This window comes from Ailuropoda melanoleuca, chromosome 5, assembly GCF_002007445.2.
Source record: "Ailuropoda melanoleuca isolate Jingjing chromosome 5, ASM200744v2, whole genome shotgun sequence".
In the NCBI taxonomy this organism is placed as follows: Eukaryota; Metazoa; Chordata; class Mammalia; order Carnivora; family Ursidae; genus Ailuropoda; species Ailuropoda melanoleuca.
In genome coordinates this window covers 36,574,152-36,596,477 of record NC_048222.1, presented here as the reverse complement: position 1 = coordinate 36,596,477, position 22,326 = coordinate 36,574,152, and the positions used below count along the sequence as shown (strand labels likewise).

Here is a 22,326-nt window from a genome sequence, read left to right as displayed (position 1 = left end):
GAGCCACGCAGGTGTCTCACTTTAGGGAGTTCTGAATAATACCCATTCTTGAAAGGGACTTTGTCTTAGCTCAGGAATCCTTACTCCTCCTTTTAAAGACCACTCTGTTCAATGAGGGTGGTCTCAGAACTGTCAGGAATCCTGGCTAAGACTGACACACCTTATCCCAGTCAGCCTTCTCCAGCACTGTCACTGAAGAAGCTTCAGGTCTCCCTGCTCATGGAGCTTCCTTCGTTAACATGACAACTCTTCACGCTATTACCTGACTCCAGGCAACATGTCTTTGTCATCTTTGTATCCCCTGTATTACCTGATACAGTGCTTGACACAAAGGGGATATTTAATGAATAAGGAAAAATCAAGGGGCACCTGGGTGGCTCAGTCATTAAGCGTCTGCCTTCAGCTCAGGGCGTGATCCCAGCGTTCTGGGATCGAGCCCCACATCAGGCTTCTCCACTAGGAGCCTGCTTCTTCCTCACCCACTCGCCCTGCTTGTGTTCCCTCTCTCGCTGGCTGTCTCTCTGTCAAATAAATAAATAATAAAATCTTTAAAAAACAAAAGGAAAAATCAAGAGAGCACAGAATGAAGAGAATGAAGAAAATGAAAACAGGTAATAACTGGTAGCTCTCTTTCCTCCTGGAAACTCACTTCTCTTTCTGTAGGTTCTCGATCTGCTCAGTCAGTACCCTCTCCTCTTGCTGCATAGCTGCCTGCTGCTGTTCTGTGATGTCAGTCTCCATAGCTGCTTCACTAGTCAAGGTCTCTTCTGGGACATCAGACATGGAGGGCAACCGAGCTACAACAGGAGAGGATGGACTTGGATAGTTTCCTCGACGAAGTCGCCCCTTTCCCTGCAAAGAAAAATATGTGTTAGCAAGTAAACTGAGTGACCGCATTTAGGATAGCAAGTGTACTTCCATCACACCAGGTGAAGGGTAGGAATAAATGGAAACATTCCGCAAGGCCTCAGATATTTAGAAGATACTGTCCATCAAACACATTTAGATTAAAAATTCCTTGCAGGGGCGCCTGGGTGGCACAGCGGTTAAGCATCTGCCTTCGGCTCAGGGCATGATCCCGGCGTTATGGGATCGAGCCCCACATCAGGCTCCTCCGCTATGAGCCTGCTTCTTCCTCTTCCACTCCCCCTGCTTGTGTTCCCTCTCTCACTGGCTGTCTCTATCTCTGTCGAATAAATAAATAAAATCTTAAAAAAAAAAAACTAAATAAATAAAAATAAAAATTCCTTGCAAGAGCACTGGAAAATGGACACTTTGGTGGATTGGGACTATAGGAACACATTATGCACTGAGAGGAGATTCTTTATTTAATCTAAGCTTTGTCCACTCCAAACTAAGTATCCACAAATAGCTATTCAAATTTTAAATCAGTTAAAATTAAATAAAAGCAGAATTTTAGTTCTGTATTCATACTAGTCACATTTCAAGTGCTCAATAGCCACAGGTAGCTAGTGGCTACCCTACTGAACAGTGCAAGATACAGAACATTTCCATCATCCTACAAAGTTCGACGGACAACACTGCTCTGTAACTTTAACCTTGGAATGCACAATCTCTCTAGGAAGACTACAGAAACATGTCCTGAAAAGTCAGTTTCATTAAAAAAAAAAAGTCATTTATATATCACAGGATGCTAGTGAGAAAGATTCTCTGAGAGCACCTCAAGAAATTTCCTTCTTGAGATCAGAGGGGAAAAAAATCTCATTGCTTTTAATTTGGTTACCTTGTATATGACGTTAGCTTCTGATAATACCAGACTAGGTATTTCAGATTAAACCTCCTGCTGAGAGCAACTGGACCAAACATAAAAAACCCAAAATATTCTTGAAGGCACTACAGAGCTAGTTAACACGGCAAACCAAAGAGAGGCTAGTTTGGCATTCAGGGCTAATCTAAATTTAAGAAGAGGTGGCTGAGAATCTGAGCAGAGCTTCTGACAGACTACAGCAGGGGTCAGCAAACTATGGCCCTGGGCCAAATCTGGCCTTGTGCCCGATTTTGTAAATAAAGCTTTACTGAAATATATTCATGCTCATCAATTCACACGTTGTCTAGGCTCTTCCCATGAACAACGGCAGCATTGACTGTTGCATCAAAGACTGTATGGTCCACAAAGCCTAAAATATTTACTCTCTGGTCCTTTACAGAAAAAGTTTGCCAATCCCTGGGGTAGAAATAAAAACTGGAGTCCAGACCCACACAAGGGTATGGACTGCTGCCTGGTAAATCCTCCATGCCTGACACTGGGATCCCCAAGGTTTGCATCCTAAACATAAGAGTAAGCTGAAATAACAGTCCTTGCGGACACTGTAGCCTAGCTTCAAGTCATTTGAATGGTCCAGAAAACCGTAATTCCTAAAACTGGATTAAAGTACCCCAGATTGCTAGTGCCCTAAAACCTGACAGAAAAAAATGAAAACATGCCTTGGAGGAAAATCATATCCTCTCAGGCCTCAAAATATTTTTACGAATAGTTTTTCAAATATTATTTATGACACATAATCAAAGGTAACCAAGCACAAAAGGAGACAAGACAATGTAAATGAAAACTAGTGGAAACAACAAAACCCAGGCGCCCTCAATGACTCCAGATATTGTGGCTACCAGACAGACTTAAAATAACCATGCTGAAGGAGATAGAAAGACATAGTTGAAATAGTAGACTGGAAGTTAAGTCAGAAGAAAATATAAAGAATCAAACAGAGAAAACAAAATTTTTCCTGAAAAAATTCAGAAAAGAAGGTAAAAGAGAGGACACAGTAAAAATATCTACCTTATGTAAAAAGAATTCCAGAAGACGAGAGTGATCCTGTAGAGTACTGAAGACATAATGACGCAGCAGTTTTCAAAACCAGTTAAACTATCAACCTACTGACTACAGGGAGCCTTCAAACTCTAAGGAAGATAAATAAAAAGAAGTCCACACACAGACAGAACTGCTAAAAATTAAAGGCAAGACATAATCTTAAGATTTATTTATTTATGACAGAGAGAGCAAGAGGGTGAGCAGGGGAAGGAGCAGAGGGAGAGGGACAAGAAGACGCAGTGATGAGCACAGAGCCTGATGTGGGGCTCAATCTCACGACCCTGAGATCATGACCTGAGCCGAAATCAAGAGTCAGAATGCCTAACTGAGTCACCCAGGCACCCTAAGGTAAGAGATAATCTTAGAAGTAGTCAGAAAAAAAGTACGCCTGCAACAAGGACACAGAGTTAATATTCAGAAATCAGTTAAATTTCTATATACTAATAATGAAGTAGCAGAAAGAGAAATTAAGAAAACAATTCCACTTTCAATTGCACCTAAAAGACTAAAGTACCTGGGAATAAATTTAACGAAAGAGGTAAAAGATCTGTACTCCAAAAACTATATAACACTGATGAAAGAAACTGAAGATGACACAAGTGGAAAATATATTCCATGCTCATGGACTGGAAGAATTAATATCGCTAAATGTCCATACTACTCAAAGCAATCTACAGAGTCAATGCAATCTCTATCAAAATAGCAAAGCATTTTTCACAGAACTAAAACAAATACTAAAATTTCTAGGGAATCATTAAAGACCCTGAATAGCCAAAGCTATCTTGAGAAAGAACAAAAAAACTGGAGGTATCACAATTCCAGATTTCAAGATACTACAAAGCTGTAGTAATAAGAAACAGTATGGTACTTCCACAAAAACAGACACATAGATCAATGGAACATAACAGAGAGTCCAGAAACAAACCCATCTCATATGGTCAATTAATTTACAACAAAGGAGGCAAAAATATACAACAGGGAAAAGACTGTCTCTTCAACAAATGGTGCTGGGAAAACTGGACAGTTACATGCAAAAAAATGAACTGGACCACTTTCTCACACCAGACACAAAAATAAACTCAAAATGGATTAAAGACCTAAATGTGAGACCTGAAACCATAAAACTCCTAGAAGAGAACATAGGCAATAACTTCCTGACATCGGCCATAGCAATTTTTCTAGATATGTCTCCTAAGGTATGGGAAACAAAAGCAAAAATAAATACTAGGACTACATCAAAATAAAAAGCCTTTGCACAGTGAAGGAAATCAGCAACAAAACAAAAGGCAACCTATGGAATGTGAGAAGATATTTTCAAATCATATATCCAATAAGGGGTTAATATCCAAAGTATATAAGGAACTTACACAACTCAAAACCAAAACACAAATAATCCAATTTAAAAATGGGCAGAGGACCTGAATGGACATTTTTCCAAAGAAGACATACAAGTGGCCTACAGACATGTGAAAAGATGCTCAACATCACTCATCATCAGGGAAATGCAAACCAAAACTACAATGAGCTACCATCTTGCACCTGTCAGAATGGCTAGAATCAAAAAGACAAGAAATAACAAGTATTGGAGAAAAAGGGACCTTCTTACACCACTGGTGGGAATGTAAATTGGTACAGCCACTTTGGAAAACAGTATGGAGGTTCCTCAAAAACTTAAAAGTAGGACAACCATATGATCCAGCAATTCTACTACTGAATATTCACCCCCCCCAAAAATGAAAACACTAATTTGAAAAGATATATGCATCCCTATGGTTATTCTAGCATTAATTTACAATAGCAAAATTATATAAGAAGCCCAAGTGTCCACTGATTGATAAATGGATAAAGAAGTAATGGAATATTATTCAGTCATAAAAAAGGATGAGATCTTGCCAGTTGTGACAACTGGATGGAACTAGAGGGTATCATGCTAAGTGAAAGAGTCAGATAAAGACAAAGTCATGATTTCACTTATATATGGAATCTAAAAAACAAAGCAAATGAATAAACAAAAAGCAGAATCAGACCTATAAATATAGAGAACAAACTGATGGCTGCCAGAGGGAAGGGGGCAGATCGATGAGTTAAGGGAAGTGGAAGATCCAGGCTTCCAGTTATGGACTGTTTAAGTCACGGGGATGGATGGTACAGCACCGGCAACATCGTCAGTGGTACTGTAACTACCCGTAATAGCACTGCATACACCTGTGGTGAGCACAGAACATATATTTGTTGAATTACTATGTTGTACACCCGAAACTAATGTAACACTGTGTGTTAACTATACTCAAAACAATTTTTAACTGAGTTATGAAATGGAAAACTATATATACACATGCAAAAAAAAAACTATGAGGTTCAAAGATTACTTTTTAACAGAAATAATGGAAAACAAAACACAACAGATGGTATGTTTACAGTGATGAAAGCAAAGAAACTGCCAATCTAGAATTCTACGCAGAGCAAAACCACCTTCAAGAATGAAGTTGAAATAAAGACATTTTTAGACAGACTAGGACAGAATGTGTCACCAACACAACTGCACTAAAGGGCATATAAAAAATGAAGAGAAGCTAGGGTGATAAATGAAGAGGAAGGAAAACAGAAAACATGTGAGTAATTTTGAATGAATACTGATTACATAAAACATAACAATAATGTATTGGATTTAAAGTATACAGATAATTAAAAATAACAACAGCAACTATACCACATAATAGCTGAAGCATATGAGAGTCCTTACATCATCTGAGAAAGATGAAAGTACAAATTAACAGGCTTTGATAGTCATAGATTTATGTTGTAATCTTTAGGTTAACTATTAAAAAAAAGAGTAAGAAAGTGTAAAACTTGAAACTAACAAGAGAAAAAATGGAATAAAAAGTAATCAAAAGAAAAAGGCAAAACAAAAAAAACCTAAAAAAAGGCAATAAAGAAAAGGAACATTTATCAGGAAGAAATAAAAAGCACAAAATAAAATAGATTTAAATCACAATATATCAGAGATTACATTAAATGTAAATAGCGTCAATGTTCTAGTTGAAATCTAAAAACCATCAGACTGTCTTAGTAAAGAAAACCCAAGTATATGAAGTTTATAAGGGACACATATAAAACGTAAAAATTCAGAAAGGCTGAAAGTAAAAAGATGGGAATAAAAGACACAGCATGTCTAATCAAAAGAAAACTGGTGTAGCTATATAAATTATAGACAAAGTAAACTTTAAGGTAAGAAGTGTAAGTTACCTGTGATGAAGAGGGATATTTCACAATGACAAAAGCTCAAATTATGAAGAAGATAGAAGACTTTCAAATTTGGAAGTGCCTAAGAAATGCCTTCTGAAAATTTAAAGTAACATACTGACAGAAATACTCAAAGAAATAGACAAAGCTATAACTAGCACAGAAAAAACAAATGGGTACGCACAAACCAGTAAAGCTACAGAAGGGAACCACTTGATAAATACAAGTGATAAAACAGACATAAAGAATTCAGTATCTAACAACCTCAGAATATTCTCTATTTAAAAGCACATACAGGAAGAAAATAAATTTCCAAGGGGTTAAAATAATTTATCTGACCTTTACAGTAATTTAAAATAAATTTCCTGATAGTATCATCACAAAAACTAAAAATCCCTATGTATCGAGAAATTAAGAAACAGACTTTAAAATATCCATGGACAAAGAAGAAATCACAATGGAAATTAGAAATTATTTTGAACAACAGTATCAAAATATGTAAGATACACTTTAACACTGCCTACCTTAAAGTTATAGCCTTACATGCATACATTAGAAAAGAAGAAAGGTTAAAAATTAAAGAGATAAGCATCAATTTCAGGAAACTAGGTAAAGAAAAACAGTAAACCAAAGGAGAAAAAAGGAAACAAAGATAAGAGTAAATGAACATTAGAAAAAGAAGGATCAAAGCCAATATGTAACTTTTTGAAAAGACTAATAAAAAGTTTAAAACCCTGGCAAGACTGATGAAGAAAAAATAAGAATTCACAGATAACCAAAGGCAGGAATGAAAAAAGGGACACAACTACAAATCTTGTAGATATGAAAAAGTTAAGAGGCTACTACGAACTACTTTGTCAGTAAATCTGAAAGTTTATATGAAGTGGAGAAATTTCTACAAAAATCCAAGTAATTAATAATGTCAAAGAAGAAATTTAAAAATGTGAAAAATCTTATAAACTGAATCTATAATTTAAAACTTTTCCAGAAAGAAAACTCTGGGCCCAGATGATTTTACTAGCAAACCAGAAGACAAATTCTTCCACAAAAGTTTTTTAAAAAAGAACTCTTTCCCAACTCATTTTTAGAGGCCAGCATTACCTTGATATCTAAACATAGCAAGGATATTAAAAGGACTATTACAGGATAATTTTACTCATTACCACAGGTGCAAAAATCCTAAAAACTACAAACCTAATCAGGCAATATATAAGAAGGATATTAGCACAAGACTAGTTGATTTATTGCAGTGATATGTAAATGATGGTTTAACCTCAGAAATTCACTGTGTGTGTGTATACATATATTTTATTGATAAAATAGTCTAATGAACACCAAATTACATATAGTAACAGCAATTCATAAAATTCAACATAAAAATCATAGTAACAACTCTTAGAAAACCAGGAATAAAAGCAAACATACTTAAAAGCATCTCCAAGAACTCTATAGCAAACATCATACTTTGTGATAGAAGACTAAAAGCTTTCCCACTGAGTTTGGGAACATGCCAAGAATGATCCCTATCAGCACTTCCTTTCTACATGGTACTGGAGGTTCCAGCTGATGTAAGAGAAAGAAAGAAAAGGCATAAAGACTGTAAAAGATGAAACGAAGCTATCATTATTCAAGAACAATAGGATTCTAGAGGTAAAAAATTCAAACAAATCCATAGAAGAATTATTAAGATAAGTGAGTTCAGAAAGGTCGCCAAATACAAGGTGAAAAATACCAAAATCAATTGTATTTAATGAGCAACAGATAAAAAAATTTTAAATAACATTTAATTGTATTAAAAATATTAAAATCCTAGTAATAATTCAAACTAAAGATGTGTAAAATAGCTACACACAAAACTTTAAAACATTTTTGAGAGGAACTGGTCTATATGGAGAGAGAAATCATGTTCATAGATGGGAACAATATTGTAAAAATGTCAATTCTCCCTAAAGCAATCTATTAATTCAATGGAATCTCGGTAAAAATCCCAAGAGAATTTTTGTGAAGCTGATTCATAAAGAGCCAAGAACAATCAAAACACTCCTGAAGAAGGAGGTAGGATGACTTGTTCCAGCAGAGGTTTTTAGAAATCTATAGTAACTAAAACCCTGGTATTGGTACAAGGTCAAAACAGCACAGAAACAGATCCATGCATATACAGACTTTTGATTTACAATAAACGGGGACTTCATGACAGTATGGAAAGAATGTTTTTCATTTTTTGATTTTTTATTTATTTCATTTTTTTTTTAGAGCAAGACAGCAAGCACGTGGGTGTGGGGAGGGAGAGGGAGAGAGACAATCTTAAGCAGGTTCTTGGCCAGGTGTGGAGCCTGATGTGGGGCTAGATCTGACAACCCCGAGATCATGACCTGAGCTGAAATCAAGAGTCGGACGCTTAACTGACTGAACCACCCTGGCGCACCAAGAATATTTTTTAAGTAAATGGTTCTGGAAAAACTGGATATCCATGTGGAAATATAAAGATCACTGCCTTCATTTTAGCACATACAGAAATTGTTTCCAGGTGGACTGGATACCTAAATACCAAAGGCAAAACAATAAAGCTTTTAAAAGGTAATAAATATGATCTTTATCAGGTAATAAAAAAAATTCTCACACATGACCCTAAAAGTAAAGACTGATAAATTCCACTACATTAAAATTAAGAACCTCTGTTAATCAAGATACCTTTAAGAGTGGAAGAAAAAAATCTGTAACAGAAGTAACCAGAATTCATAAAGAACTCCTACAGATCACACAAAGACAGATAACCCAATTAGAAAAATGGGCAAGGGATGTGAATAGGTCCTTCACAAAAGAGGATACCCAAATGGCCAATAAACTTATGAAAAGGTGTTTAAGCACATTAGAGTCACAGCACAAATGCAAATTAAACCACTCTGACACAGCCATTAAAATGGCTAAAATGAAGGAATCTGGCTATATATGTAGTGGAGGAGAACAAGTGGGAACCCTCCCTCATACACTCCCAGTATAGTACAACCACGTTGGAAAAAAAGTTCACTATTATGTAACTAACGTTGACGATACATGTTATCTGTGACCCAGTAATTCCACTTCTATGTATCATTAACAAAAATATGTGCATGTCTCCATCAAAACCACATGTGTCAGAATGTTCATAACGGCATTATTCATAATTCCCCAAAACATAAGCCTAAAGTCCTTCAACACTAGAATGGATAAACTGTGGTATACATATATACTAGGATACTATATAGTTAACAGCAATGAGCTGCAACTAACTACCAAAATAGGGATAAGGCTTACACACATAACACTGAGTAAAATAGATCAGATATAAAAGAATACATGTTATATGATTCCATTTTTATAAAGCTCCAAAACAGGCAAAACAAAACTATAGTGTTCAGAGATACATACAACAACAAATAGAACAGAGTAAGTGATTAACATAAAACTCAGGTTATTGTTTACCTTGGGAGGGAGAGAAGGGACTGTATCTGGAAAGAGAAAGAGGAGAGCCTCCGGGGGTGCTGGCAATGTTCTATTTCTTGACCTAAGGGTGGTATTTAGATAGTCCCTTTATAATTCATTAAAATATGTATGTATGCTTCTGTCCTTTTTCTGTGTTTTATTTCACAATAAAAAAGATATTTTAAGGGGCGCCTGGGTGGCACAGCGGTTGAGCATCTGCCTTCGGCTCAGGGCGTGATCCCGGCGTTATGGGATCGAGCCCCACGTCAGGCTCTTCTGCTGTGAGCCTGCTTCTTCCTCTCCCACTCCCCCCTGCTTGTGTTCCCTCTCTCGCTGGCTGTCTCTATCTCTGTCGAATAAATAAATAAAATCTTTAAAAAAAAAAGAATAAATAAATAAAATCTTTAAAAAAAAGATATTTTAAGAGGTCCTTTTCAAAGTTAGCTATTTATGCAAATATACCAATATCTTGGAAAACAAACTGACAGATTTCTGAGTTGATTTTGGGAAGAAAGAAGGAAGATATGCTGTCTCAGAAACAGAAACTGATGATCTATAGTCCAGGTGGTGAGGTGAAAGTGGAGGGCAGCTCTAAGGGCATTCAGGCTAACTCGTCTAAATTTATGCGTTTTAAAACATACAGCAGGATGAAAATCTTGTATTGGATTTAAAGTATACAGATAATTAAAAATAACAAGAGGATTACAAGATTGCTATTCCACTTTCAGTTCTGAGTTCAAAAAGTAAAGATATATTAAGAAAAAGGCCCTCAAAATAAAAGATCAGTCTGCAAATTTAACAAAGGATGACTCAGAAGAAGATGGCACTGTGGAACTGAGGAAGAGAACAGGATTTGGAGTTAGTATCAACACAGAGTCCATTATAACTGGTCACAATCACATTATAAATTTTAGGACATCTTGATTTTGACTATTTTAATGAAGTCAAATGAATGACTAAAACATAATGTAATATAAATGCCTCAGGGAACTAGAAAAATCTGAACTTATTCCTACTATACACTTACCAGTATTCAATAGAAGAGTTGCCTTTGTTCAGTGTTCATACTATCATCTAGCCAACTAAGTAGTTCACCATGGGTTAGCTAGGAATTACTTAAAGAGAGTGAAGAAAATCAAAAAGGCTATTCAGGCCTACGTTCTAATCAGCATTAAACAAAGATGAAGGAAAAGTTGAAACCCCTACAGCTCAGTTCTCTTACAAGGTCAAAGAAAGTACTTTTTAAAGTTGATTACATACAGCTTTTAGAAACATGGAAATGGAAAACTGCTAATATTGTGTTAAAAATTGGACATAAATTTGTATACTGTACGGTTCTTTTTTTTTTAAATCTGCAAATATACCAAATTATTAACATTAGTTTGAGTGGAATGATATCCTTTATTCTCTATACTTTTCTGTACTTTCAAACTTTCTCATAATCGGCATGACTTTTAAATGTAATTTTTTTTTTCAGAGCAATGTTCACTTGCATATTCTCTTTTAGTGGTTTTACCCGTAATTGGTTTTCTCCCATCTATGCAAAAGTCAACCAGGTGAAAAAGGCAAATGTTTTCCTGGCATTAGAATAAAAATACATTTGACCTCACGGACTCTCTGAAGAGTCAGGAATTAACACCTTAAAGCAGTGGTCGGTGAAACCTTTGCTCTTTTTTCGCTAGGTAAGAGGTCTTTCCCTATTTATTTATAGGAGGAGCTTATTAATTTAGGGAAAATCAGACCTTATAACATGAGTTGTAGGTATTTTCTTAGGATGTGTCATTTCCCTTTTGCCTTGCTTATGGTCATTTCTATCAGACGGTAATACTTGTATCTATGCTGATGAACTACCAACTTTTCTTTTAATGGTTTTGTATAATAGCAAAACCTCTCTACTCCAAGACTACGGTATATTTTTCTATCATAATAGGGATTTTATTGGTTTGATTGATCACACACTTTAATGAACAATTTATACACAATTCTTCAGGCAAATTCCAAATATAAAGTCAAACTGCAGTCCTTTTCTGAGAACTTAATTCAATGATTTTCCAGCTTAAACATCAGAGATAAATTATTCCTAAAATCAAGATATCTACTATAATTACCTGCAGATCTGAAGTCTGACTAATCCAGGTTTCAATATCATATATAATATTCAAATTTCCAATCCAAGTTACTAGGAAAAGCTGGACTACCACTACCAAAAATGTCACAGAAAACACACAATTCTCACAGATCAGGGAGCAGTTTAAGACATTATAGAGAGTTAACTATTTTCAATTTTTAAAAAAATTTATATATTTTCCTGATCTAAGGGAAAGGCTTCCAGCTTTTCCCCATTAAGAATGATAGTTTGCTGTAGGCTTTTCATACATGATTTTTATGAAATTGAGGAATGTACCCTCTGTCCCTACACTCTGAAGTGTTTTAATCAGGAAAGATGCTGTATTTTGTCAAATGCTCTTTCTGCATCTATTGAGAGGATCATATGGTTCTTGACTCGTTGATTTGATCTATCATACTGATCGATTTGCGAATGTTGAACCACCCTTCCATCCCAGGGAAGAATCCCACTTGGTCATGATAGATCATCCTTTTAATGTACTGTTGGATCCTATTAGCTAGGATCTTGTTGAGAACTTTGGCGTCCATATTCATCAGAGATATCGGTCTGTAATTCTCCTTTTTGATGGGGTCTTTGCCTGGTTTGGGGATCAAGGTAATACTGGCCTCATAGAATGAGTTTGGTAGCTTTCCTTCTGTTTCTATTTTTTGAAATAGCTTTAGGAGAATAGGTATTATTTCTTCTTTGAATGTTTGGTAGAATTCCCCAGGAAAACCGTCTGGGCCTGGACTCTTGTTTTTCGGGAGGTTTTTGATCACTGCTTCAATCTCTTCATAATTAATCGGTCTGTTTAAAAGATCAATTTCTTCCTGTTTCAGTCTTGGTAGTTTATAGGTTTCCAGTAAGGCATCCATTTCTTCCACGTTGTTTAATTTATTGGCATATNCCCTCAAAAAGGAGAATTACAGACCGATTTCTCTAATGAATATGGATGCCAAAATCCTCAACAAGATCCTTGCTAATAGAATCCAACAGTACATTAAAAGGATTATCCATCATGACCAAGTGGGATTCATACCTGGGATGCAAGCATGGTTCAACACTCGCAAATCAATCAATGTGATACATCATATCAACAAGAAAAGACTCAAGAACCATATGATCCTCTCAATTGATGCAGAAAAAGCATTTGACAAAATACAGCATCCTTTCCTGATTAAAACCCTTCAGAGTGTAGGAATAGAGGGTACATTTCTCAATCTCATAAAAGCCATCTATGAAAAGCCTACTGCAAGCATTATTCTCAATGGGGAAAAGCTGGAAGCCTTTCCCTTAAGATCAGGAACACGACAAGGATGCCCACTCTCGCCACTATTATTCAACATAGTACTAGAAGTCCTTGCAACAGCAATCAGAAGACAAAAAGGGATCAAAGGTATCCAAATCGGCAAAGAAGAAGTCAAACTGTCTCTCTTTGCAGATGACATGATACTCTATATGGAAAACCCAAAGGAATCCACTCCCAAACTATTAGAAGTTATAGAACAATTCAGTAAGGTGGCAGGATACAAAATCAATGCCCAGAAATCAGTTGCATTTCTATACACGAATAACGAGACTGAAGAAAGAGAAATTAGGGAATCCATCCCATTTACAATAACACCAAAAACCATACGTTACCTTGGAATTAACTTAACCAGAGACGTAAAGGACCTATATCCTAGAAACTATAGATCACTTTTGAAAGATATTGAGGAAGACATAAAAAGATGGAAAAATATTCCATGCTCATGGATTGGAAGAATTAACATAGTTAAAATGTCCATACTACCCAGAGCAATCTACACTTTCAATGCTATCCCGATCAAAATACCGAGGACATTTTTCAAAGAACTGGAACAAATAGTCCTTAAATTTGTATGGAACCAGAAAAGGCCCCGAATCTCCAAGGAACTGTTGAAAAGGAAAAACAAAGCTGGGGGCATCACAATGCCGGATTTCGAGCTGTACTACAAAGCTGTGATCACAAAGACAGCATGGTACTGGCACAAAAACAGACACATCGACCAATGGAACAGAATAGAGAACCCAGAAATGGACCCTCGGCTCTTTGGGCAACTAATCTTTGATAAAGCAGGAAAAAACATCCGGTGGAAAAAAGACAGTCTCTTCAATAAATGGTGCTGGGAAAATTGGACAGCTACATGCAAAAGAATGAAACTTGACCACTCTCTCACACCATACACAAAAATAAACTCCAAATGGATGAAAGACCTCAATGTGAGACAGGAATCCATCAAAATTCTAGAGGAGAACATAGGCAACAACTTCTATGACATCGGCCAGAGCAACCTTTTTCACGACACATCTCCAAAGGCAAGAGAAATAAAAGATAAAATGAACTTATGGGACTTTATCAGGATAAAGAGCTTCTGCACAGCCAAGGAAACAGTCAAAAAAACTAAGAGACAGCCCACGGAATGGGAGAATATATTTGCAAAGGACACCACAGATAAAGGACTGGTATCCAAGATCTACAAAGAACTTCTCAAACTCAATACACGAGAAACAAATAAACAAATCATAAAATGGGCAGAAGATATGAACAGACACTTTTCCAATGAAGACATACAAATGGCTAACAGACACATGAAAAAATGTTCAAAATCATCAGCCATCAGGGAAATTAAAATCCAAACCACATTGAGATACTACCTTACGCCAGTCGGAATGGCAAAATGGACAACGCAAGAAACAACAAATGTTGAAGAGGATGTGGAGAAAGGGGAAGGAACCCTCTTACATTGTTGGTGGGAATGCAAGTTGGTACAGCCACTCTGGAAAACAGTGTGGAGGTCCCTTAAATAGTTAAAAATTGAGCTACCNTAAATAGTTAAAAATTGAGCTACCCTATGATCCAGCCATTGCACTACTGGGTATTTACCCCAAAGATACAGACGTAGTGAAGAGAAGGGCCATATGCACCCCAATGTTCATAGCAGCATTGTCCACAATAGCTAAATCGTGGAAGGAGCCGAGATGCCCTTCAACAGATGACTGGATTAAGAAGATTTGGTCCATATATACAATGGAATATTACTCAGCCATCAAAAAGAACGATTTCTCAACATTTGCTGCAACATGGACGGGACTTGGAGGAGATAATGCTAAGTGAAATAAGTCAAGCAGAGAAAGACAATTATCATATGGTTTCACTCATGTATGGAACATAAGAAGTAGGATGATTGGTAGAAGAAAGGGAAGAAGAAATGGGGGTAAGCAGAAGGGGGAATGAACCATGAGAGATTATGGACTCCGGGAAACAAACTGAGGGCTTCAGAGGGGAGAGGGGTGGAGGAATGGGATAGACTGGTGATGGGAATTAAGGAGGGCACGTATTGCATGGTGCACTGGGTGTTATACGCAAGTAATGAATCATGGAATTTTATATCAAAAACTAGGGATGTACTGTATGGTGACTAACATAATATAATAAAAAAATATTATTTAAAAAAAAGGGAAATGTGAACATAAGCACTGAGTCCAGCACTGCCCAATAAAATTTTCTGAGATTAAAAAAAAATTATATATTTTTAATTTTTTCCCCAAGTTTTTATTTATATCCCAATATAGCGTAATATAGTTTCAGGTATAGAATTTAGTGACTCATCACTTACATACAACACCTGGTGCTCAACGCAAGTACCCTCCTTGATACCCATCACCTATTCGGTCCCCCCCACCTCCTCTCCAGTAAGCATCAATTTTGTTCTCTATAGGTTAAGAGTCTATTTCTTGGTTTGCCTCTCTTTTCCGCCCTATGTTCATTTGTTTTGTTTCTTAAATTCCACATATGAGTGAAATCATATGGTATTGTCTTTCTCTGACTGACTTATTTTGCTTAGCATAATACTTTCTAGCTCCATCCGTGTATTGCAAATGGCGAGATTGCATTCTGTTTTATGGCTGAATAATATTCCATTGTGTGTGTATATGACACATCATACGTTCTTTATCCATCCACCAGTCGATGAGCATTTGGGCTCTTTCCGTAATTTGGCTATCGTAGATAATGCTGCTATAAATATCAGGGTGTATGTGTCCTTTTGAATCAATATTTTTGTATCCTTTGGCAAATACATAGTACTACAATTCCTGGATCATTGGGTAGTTCTATTTTTAACTTTTTGAGGAACCTCCATACTTTCTTCTAGAGTGGCTACACCAGTTTGCATTCCCACCAACAGTGTAAAAACACTGAGGAAAGAAATTGAAGTTGACACAAAGAAATGGAAAAACATTTCATGTGCATGGATTACAAGAACAAATACTGTTAAAATGTCTACATTACCCAAAGCAATCTACACATTTAATGCAATCCCTACCAAAATACCAATAGCATTTTTCACAGAGCTAGAACAAACAATCCTAAAATTTGTATAGAACCACAAAGACCCCAAATAGCCAAAGCAATCTTGAAAAAGAAAAGCAAAGCTGGAGGCATCACAATTCCAGACTTCAAGATATATTACAAAGTTGTTGCGATCAAGACGGTATGGAACTGGCATAAAAGCAGACACATAGATCAATGGAACAGAAAAGAAAATCCAGAAACGGACCCACAACTATATGGTGTAAATATTCGACAAAGCAGGGAAGAATATCCGATGGAAAAAAGAGAGTTTCCTCAACAAATGGTGTTGGGAAAACTGGACAGCAACATACAAAAGAATGAAAATGAAACTGGAACACTTTCTTACACCATACACAAAAATAAATTCAAAATGGGTTAAAGACCTAGAGAACACAGACAGCAATCTCTTTTAACATCAGCCACAGCAACTTCTTAGTAGGTATGTCTCTTGAGGCAAGGGAAATAAAAGCAAAAATGAACTTTATTGGACTTCATCAAAATAAAATGCTTTTGCATAGCGAAAGAAACAATCAAGAAAACTACAAGGCAACCTATGGAATGGGAGAAGATATCTGCAAATGACATACCTGACAAAGGGTTAATATCGAAAATGTATGAAGAACTTCTAAAACTTGACACCCAAAAACCAAATAATCCAGCTTAAAAATAGGCAGAAGACATAAAGAGACATTTTTCCAAAGAAGACATACAGATGGCTAATAGACACATGAAAAGATGCTCAACTGACATCACTCATCGTCAGGGAAATACAAAACTACAATGAGATATCACCTCACACCTTTCAGAATGGCTAAAATTAACAATACAGGAAACAACAGGTGTTGGCAAGGATGTGGAGAAAGGGAAACCCTCTTAAACGATAAATTTTTTATTTCTGAAGTATAATTGACATATAATTTTATATTAGTTTCAAGTGTACAACATATTGATTCGACAATTCTATCTATGCATTACTCAATGCTCACCATCATTCGTTGTACAGAAAATACAAACTAGCACTTCATTTCACACTTTCAAAATGGAAGGAAGTGGGATTCCCCTTTTCTTTTCATAAATCTGCTCTATATATGTTCTTAGTGGTTTTTATGTGGATGTATGTTTTTCACACCAGTTGCATAAATACACTGGGGGCACAGTTGCTATACCGTATGATGACACTATGCTTAGCTTCAAAAGAATCTGGCAAGATGTCTTCTTAAGAGGTTATACCACTTGTAGTCCCGCTAGCAATGAATGAGATTTCTTCTTGTCCCACATCCTAACCAGGAACTGGTACTGTACCAGTTTTGGTATTTAGCCTTCTAATGGATGGAGAGAGTATCTCACTGGTGTTTTAATTTGCTTTTCCTTAATGAACAATGTGTATCATTTTCCAATAATTCCCCAAGTTGAGCAATTTACACATGCTTATTTCCCATTTATGTATATTATTCGGTAAGGTATCTATGCATATTGCCCTATTTATCTTAATTTGGAGAGTCTGTTTTCTTATTGTGCAATTTTCCTAGTTATTTGAATATTTTGCATGCAAATCTTTCTTCAGATACGTGTTTTGAAAATACACTGTCCTAGTCAGGTGCCTGTCTTCTTAAAAATTGTATTTTTAACTGAACTCATAGAAACAGAGTAGATTGATTGATGGTTGCCAGGGGCTGGGTAGGGATGTAGGGGAAATGGATGATAGCGGTCAAAGGGTAAAAACTTCCAGTTATAAGATGAATAAACTATGGGGATATAATACACAACATGCTGACTATAGTTAACAATACTATATTGTATATTTGAAAGTTGCTAAGAGAGTAGATATTAAATGTTCTCACCAAAAAAAAAAAAAAAAGTAATTATGTGGGGTGATGGATGTGCTAACTAACCGTATTGTGGTAAATATTTCATATATGATATGATCTATATGATGATATACATATATCATCAAAGCATCACACTGTACATCTTAAACTTACACAATGTTATGTCAATTATAGCTCAATAAAGCTGGGGGAATAAAAGAAAAAAAAACCATAACACATTTTTTAGAGCTTTAAAAAAAGTCGCATATACAAAACCGTGATAAAAACATAATTCTGGATTGTACAAGAAGTGTAATACAGGGATCACTGACTTGATAAATGGTATCAATTTAATCACACTTAGCCTCAGTTTCTCTGTTCTCTGAAGATGTTTTCAGTTTCTTGGTTAGGAGTCACTTCAGTCTGTTTACCTTTTGCTCCCCCTTCCCTTTTGTTTGCTTTGTTTCTCCTAAAGATTGATCCTCTATTGCCACTTTTCAAAGCTTGGTTTCAACTTGTGTAGAAAAGGTTTTAGTTGACTGCCTTGCTGATCTCCTCTTGGGCTCTTTCATAACTGCCCTTTCAGCTATACTAAGCTTCCTCTTGGATATTTTGGCAGTGTGAAGGTAAAGAGTGGGGTGCTTGAGTGACTGCAGGATGCAGGGCAGTGAGAGCTCTGAAAAGCTANCCATCCAAGCCTCACTCAAAAGAATAGAAAAATCTAAAATGCAGTTTCTATATTCTCACCTCAAGAAACTGGAACAGCAACAGAGGGACAGGCCTAACCCACTGACAAGGAAGGAGTTGACCAAGATTAGAGCAGAAATCAATGAATTAGAGACCAGAACCACAGTAGAGCAGATCAACAGGACTAGAAGCTGGTTCTTTGAGAGAATCCATAAAATTGATAGACCACTGGCAAAACTTGTCCAAAAACAAAGAGAAAGGACTGAGATTATTAAAATTATGACTGAAAAGGGAGAGGTCACGACCAGCACCATTGAAATTGCAAGGATTATTAGAAACTTTTATCAACAGCTATATGCCAAAAAACTAAACAATCTGGAAGAGATGGAGGCCTTCCTGGAAACCTATAAACTACCAAGACTGAAACAGGAAGAAATAGATTTCTTAAATAGGCCAATTAACTATGAAGAAATTGAGTCAGTGATAAACAACCTTCCAAATAATAAAACTCCAGGCCCAGACGGTTTTCCTGGGGAATTCTACCAAACATTCAAAGAAGAAATAATACCTATTCTCCTAAAGCTATTTCAAAAAATAGAAACAGAAGGAAAGCTACCAAACTCATTCTATGAGGCTAATATTACCTTGATCCCCAAACCAGGCAAAGACCCCCTCAAAAAGGAGAATTACAGACCGATTTCTCTAATGAATATGGATGCCAAAATCCTCAACAAGATCCTTGCTAATAGAATCCAACAGTACATTAAAAGGATTATCCATCATGACCAAGTGGGATTCATACCTGGGATGCAAGCATGGTTCAACACTCGCAAATCAATCAATGTGATACATCATATCAACAAGAAAAGACTCAAGAACCATATGATCCTCTCAATTGATGCAGAAAAAGCATTTGACAAAATACAGCATCCTTTCCTGATTAAAACCCTTCAGAGTGTAGGAATAGAGGGTACATTTCTCAATCTCATAAAAGCCATCTATGAAAAGCCTACTGCAAGCATTATTCTCAATGGGGAAAAGCTGGAAGCCTTTCCCTTAAGATCAGGAACACGACAAGGATGCCCACTCTCGCCACTATTATTCAACATAGTACTAGAAGTCCTTGCAACAGCAATCAGAAGACAAAAAGGGATCAAAGGTATCCAAATCGGCAAAGAAGAAGTCAAACTGTCTCTCTTTGCAGATGACATGATACTCTATATGGAAAACCCAAAGGAATCCACTCCCAAACTATTAGAAGTTATAGAACAATTCAGTAAGGTGGCAGGATACAAAATCAATGCCCAGAAATCAGTTGCATTTCTATACACGAATAACGAGACTGAAGAAAGAGAAATTAGGGAATCCATCCCATTTACAATAACACCAAAAACCATGCGTTACCTTGGAATTAACTTAACCAGAGACGTAAAGGACCTATATGCTAGAAACTATAGATCACTTTTGAAAGATATTGAGGAAGACATAAAAAGATGGAAAAATATTCCATGCTCATGGATTGGAAGAATTAACATAGTTAAAATGTCCATACTACCCAGAGCAATCTACACTTTCAATGCTATCCCGATCAAAATACCGAGGACATTTTTCAAAGAACTGGAACAAATAGTCCTTAAATTTGTATGGAACCAGAAAAGGCCCCGAATCTCCAAGGAACTGTTGAAAAGGAAAAACAAAGCTGGGGGCATCACAATGCCGGATTTCGAGCTGTACTACAAAGCTGTGATCACAAAGACAGCATGGTACTGGCACAAAAACAGACACATCGACCAATGGAACAGAATAGAGAACCCAGAAATGGACCCTCGGCTCTTTGGGCAACTAATCTTTGATAAAGCAGGAAAAAACATCCGGTGGAAAAAAGACAGTCTCTTCAATAAATGGTGCTGGGAAAATTGGACAGCTACATGCAAAAGAATGAAACTTGACCACTCTCTCACACCATACACAAAAATAAACTCCAAATGGATGAAAGACCTCAATGTGAGACAGGAATCCATCAAAATTCTAGAGGAGAACATAGGCAACAACTTCTATGACATCGGCCAGAGCAACCTTTTTCACGACACATCTCCAAAGGCAAGAGAAATAAAAGATAAAATGAACTTATGGGACTTTATCAGGATAAAGAGCTTCTGCACAGCCAAGGAAACAGTCAAAAAAACTAAGAGACAGCCCACGGAATGGGAGAATATATTTGCAAAGGACACCACAGATAAAGGACTGGTATCCAAGATCTACAAAGAACTTCTCAAACTCAATACACGAGAAACAAATAAACAAATCATAAAATGGGCAGAAGATATGAACAGACACTTTTCCAATGAAGACATACAAATGGCTAACAGACACATGAAAAAATGTTCAAAATCATTAGCCATCAGGGAAATTCAAATCAAAACCACACTGAGATACCACCTTACGCCAGTTAGAATGGCAAAGATAGACAAGGCAAGAAACAACAATTGTTGGAGAGGATGTGGAGAAAGGGGATCCCTCCTACATTGTTGGTGGGAATGCAAGTTGGTACAGCCACTCTGGAAAACAGTGTGGAGGTCCCTTAAAAAGTTAAAAATTGAACTACCCTATGACCCAGCCATTGCACTACTGGGTGTTTACCCCAAAGATACAGACGTAGTAAAGAGAAGGGCCATATGCACCCCAATGTTCATAGCTGCATTGTCCACAATAGCCAAATCATGGAAGGAGCCGAGATGCCCTTCAACAGATGACTGGATTAAGAAGCTGTGGTCCATATATACAATGGAATATTACTCAGCTATCAGAAAGAACGAATTCTCAACATTTGCTGCAACATGGACGGCACTGGAGGAGATAATGCTAAGTGAAATAAGTCAAGCAGAGAAAGACAATTATCATATGATTTCTCTCATCTATGGAACATAAGAACTAGGAGGATCGGTAGGGGAAGAAAGGGATAAAGAAAAGGGGGGTAATCAGAAGGGGGAATGAAACATGAGAGACTATGGACTGTGAGAGGCAAACTGAGGACTTCAGAGGGGAGGGGGTGGGGGAATGGGATAGACTGGTGATGGGTAGTAAGGAGGGCACGTATTGCATGGTGCACTGGGTGTTATACGCAACTAATGAAGCATCAAACTTTACATCGGAATCTGGGGATGTACTGTATGGTGATTAACACAATATAATAAAATAAAATTTAAAAAAAAAAAAGAAAGAAAAGTATAGCATAGAAAAAAAAAAAAGAAAAAAGAAAAGCTAGAATGCCTGAGCTATACTTTTAATACTTTCATTTTGTATTTTTTAGTCTTTGATTCACTTGGATCAATATTTTAATTCTTGTTTTTTTCCTACATTACTATCTATTTTTCCTTCACCATTTATCGGATAATATATCTTTAAAATGCCACTCACTTTAATATTTTATAATCCTTTCTTTTTCTTTGTAAAGGATTTCCCGAATTTTTATTTTCTTATGAATTTTAGTATCAACTTGTCAAGAGTCCCCCCTGCCAAATACTATTCTGCTATTTTTACTGAGATCCCATTTGTAGGTAAAGGGTTACAAAACTGTCTTTGACCTTGGAGGGAAGATGGCAGCAAAGCAGAAGGACCCTAGGCTTGCTTCATCCCACAAATACAACTAGACAACTATCAAATCATCCTAAACACCCCAGAAATTGACCTAAAGACTGGCAGAACAAATTCCACAGGAAGAGAAGAGGCCACACTGAAGGAGTTAGGAAGTGTGGGAAACACAACTTGGGAGAGAAGTGGATTGTGGCTATTGCAGTGGGGAGGATCTGAGGTCGTG

At 36.6% G+C, this 22,326-nt stretch overlaps 1 protein-coding gene across 10 annotated transcripts in view; it reads right to left on the bottom strand.

The window, feature by feature from the left end:
* The window catches only part of MYO9A (myosin IXA), a 307,312-nt gene that overhangs the window by 7,441 nt on the left and 277,545 nt on the right, over positions 1-22,326 (bottom strand). For all 10 annotated transcript variants that reach the window (XM_034660724.1, XM_034660725.1, XM_034660722.1 and 7 more), the window contains one exon: positions 650-852. In XM_034660724.1, the coding sequence (XP_034516615.1) occupies positions 650-852 (203 nt within the window). The remainder of the gene's footprint in view (positions 1-649; positions 853-22,326) is intronic.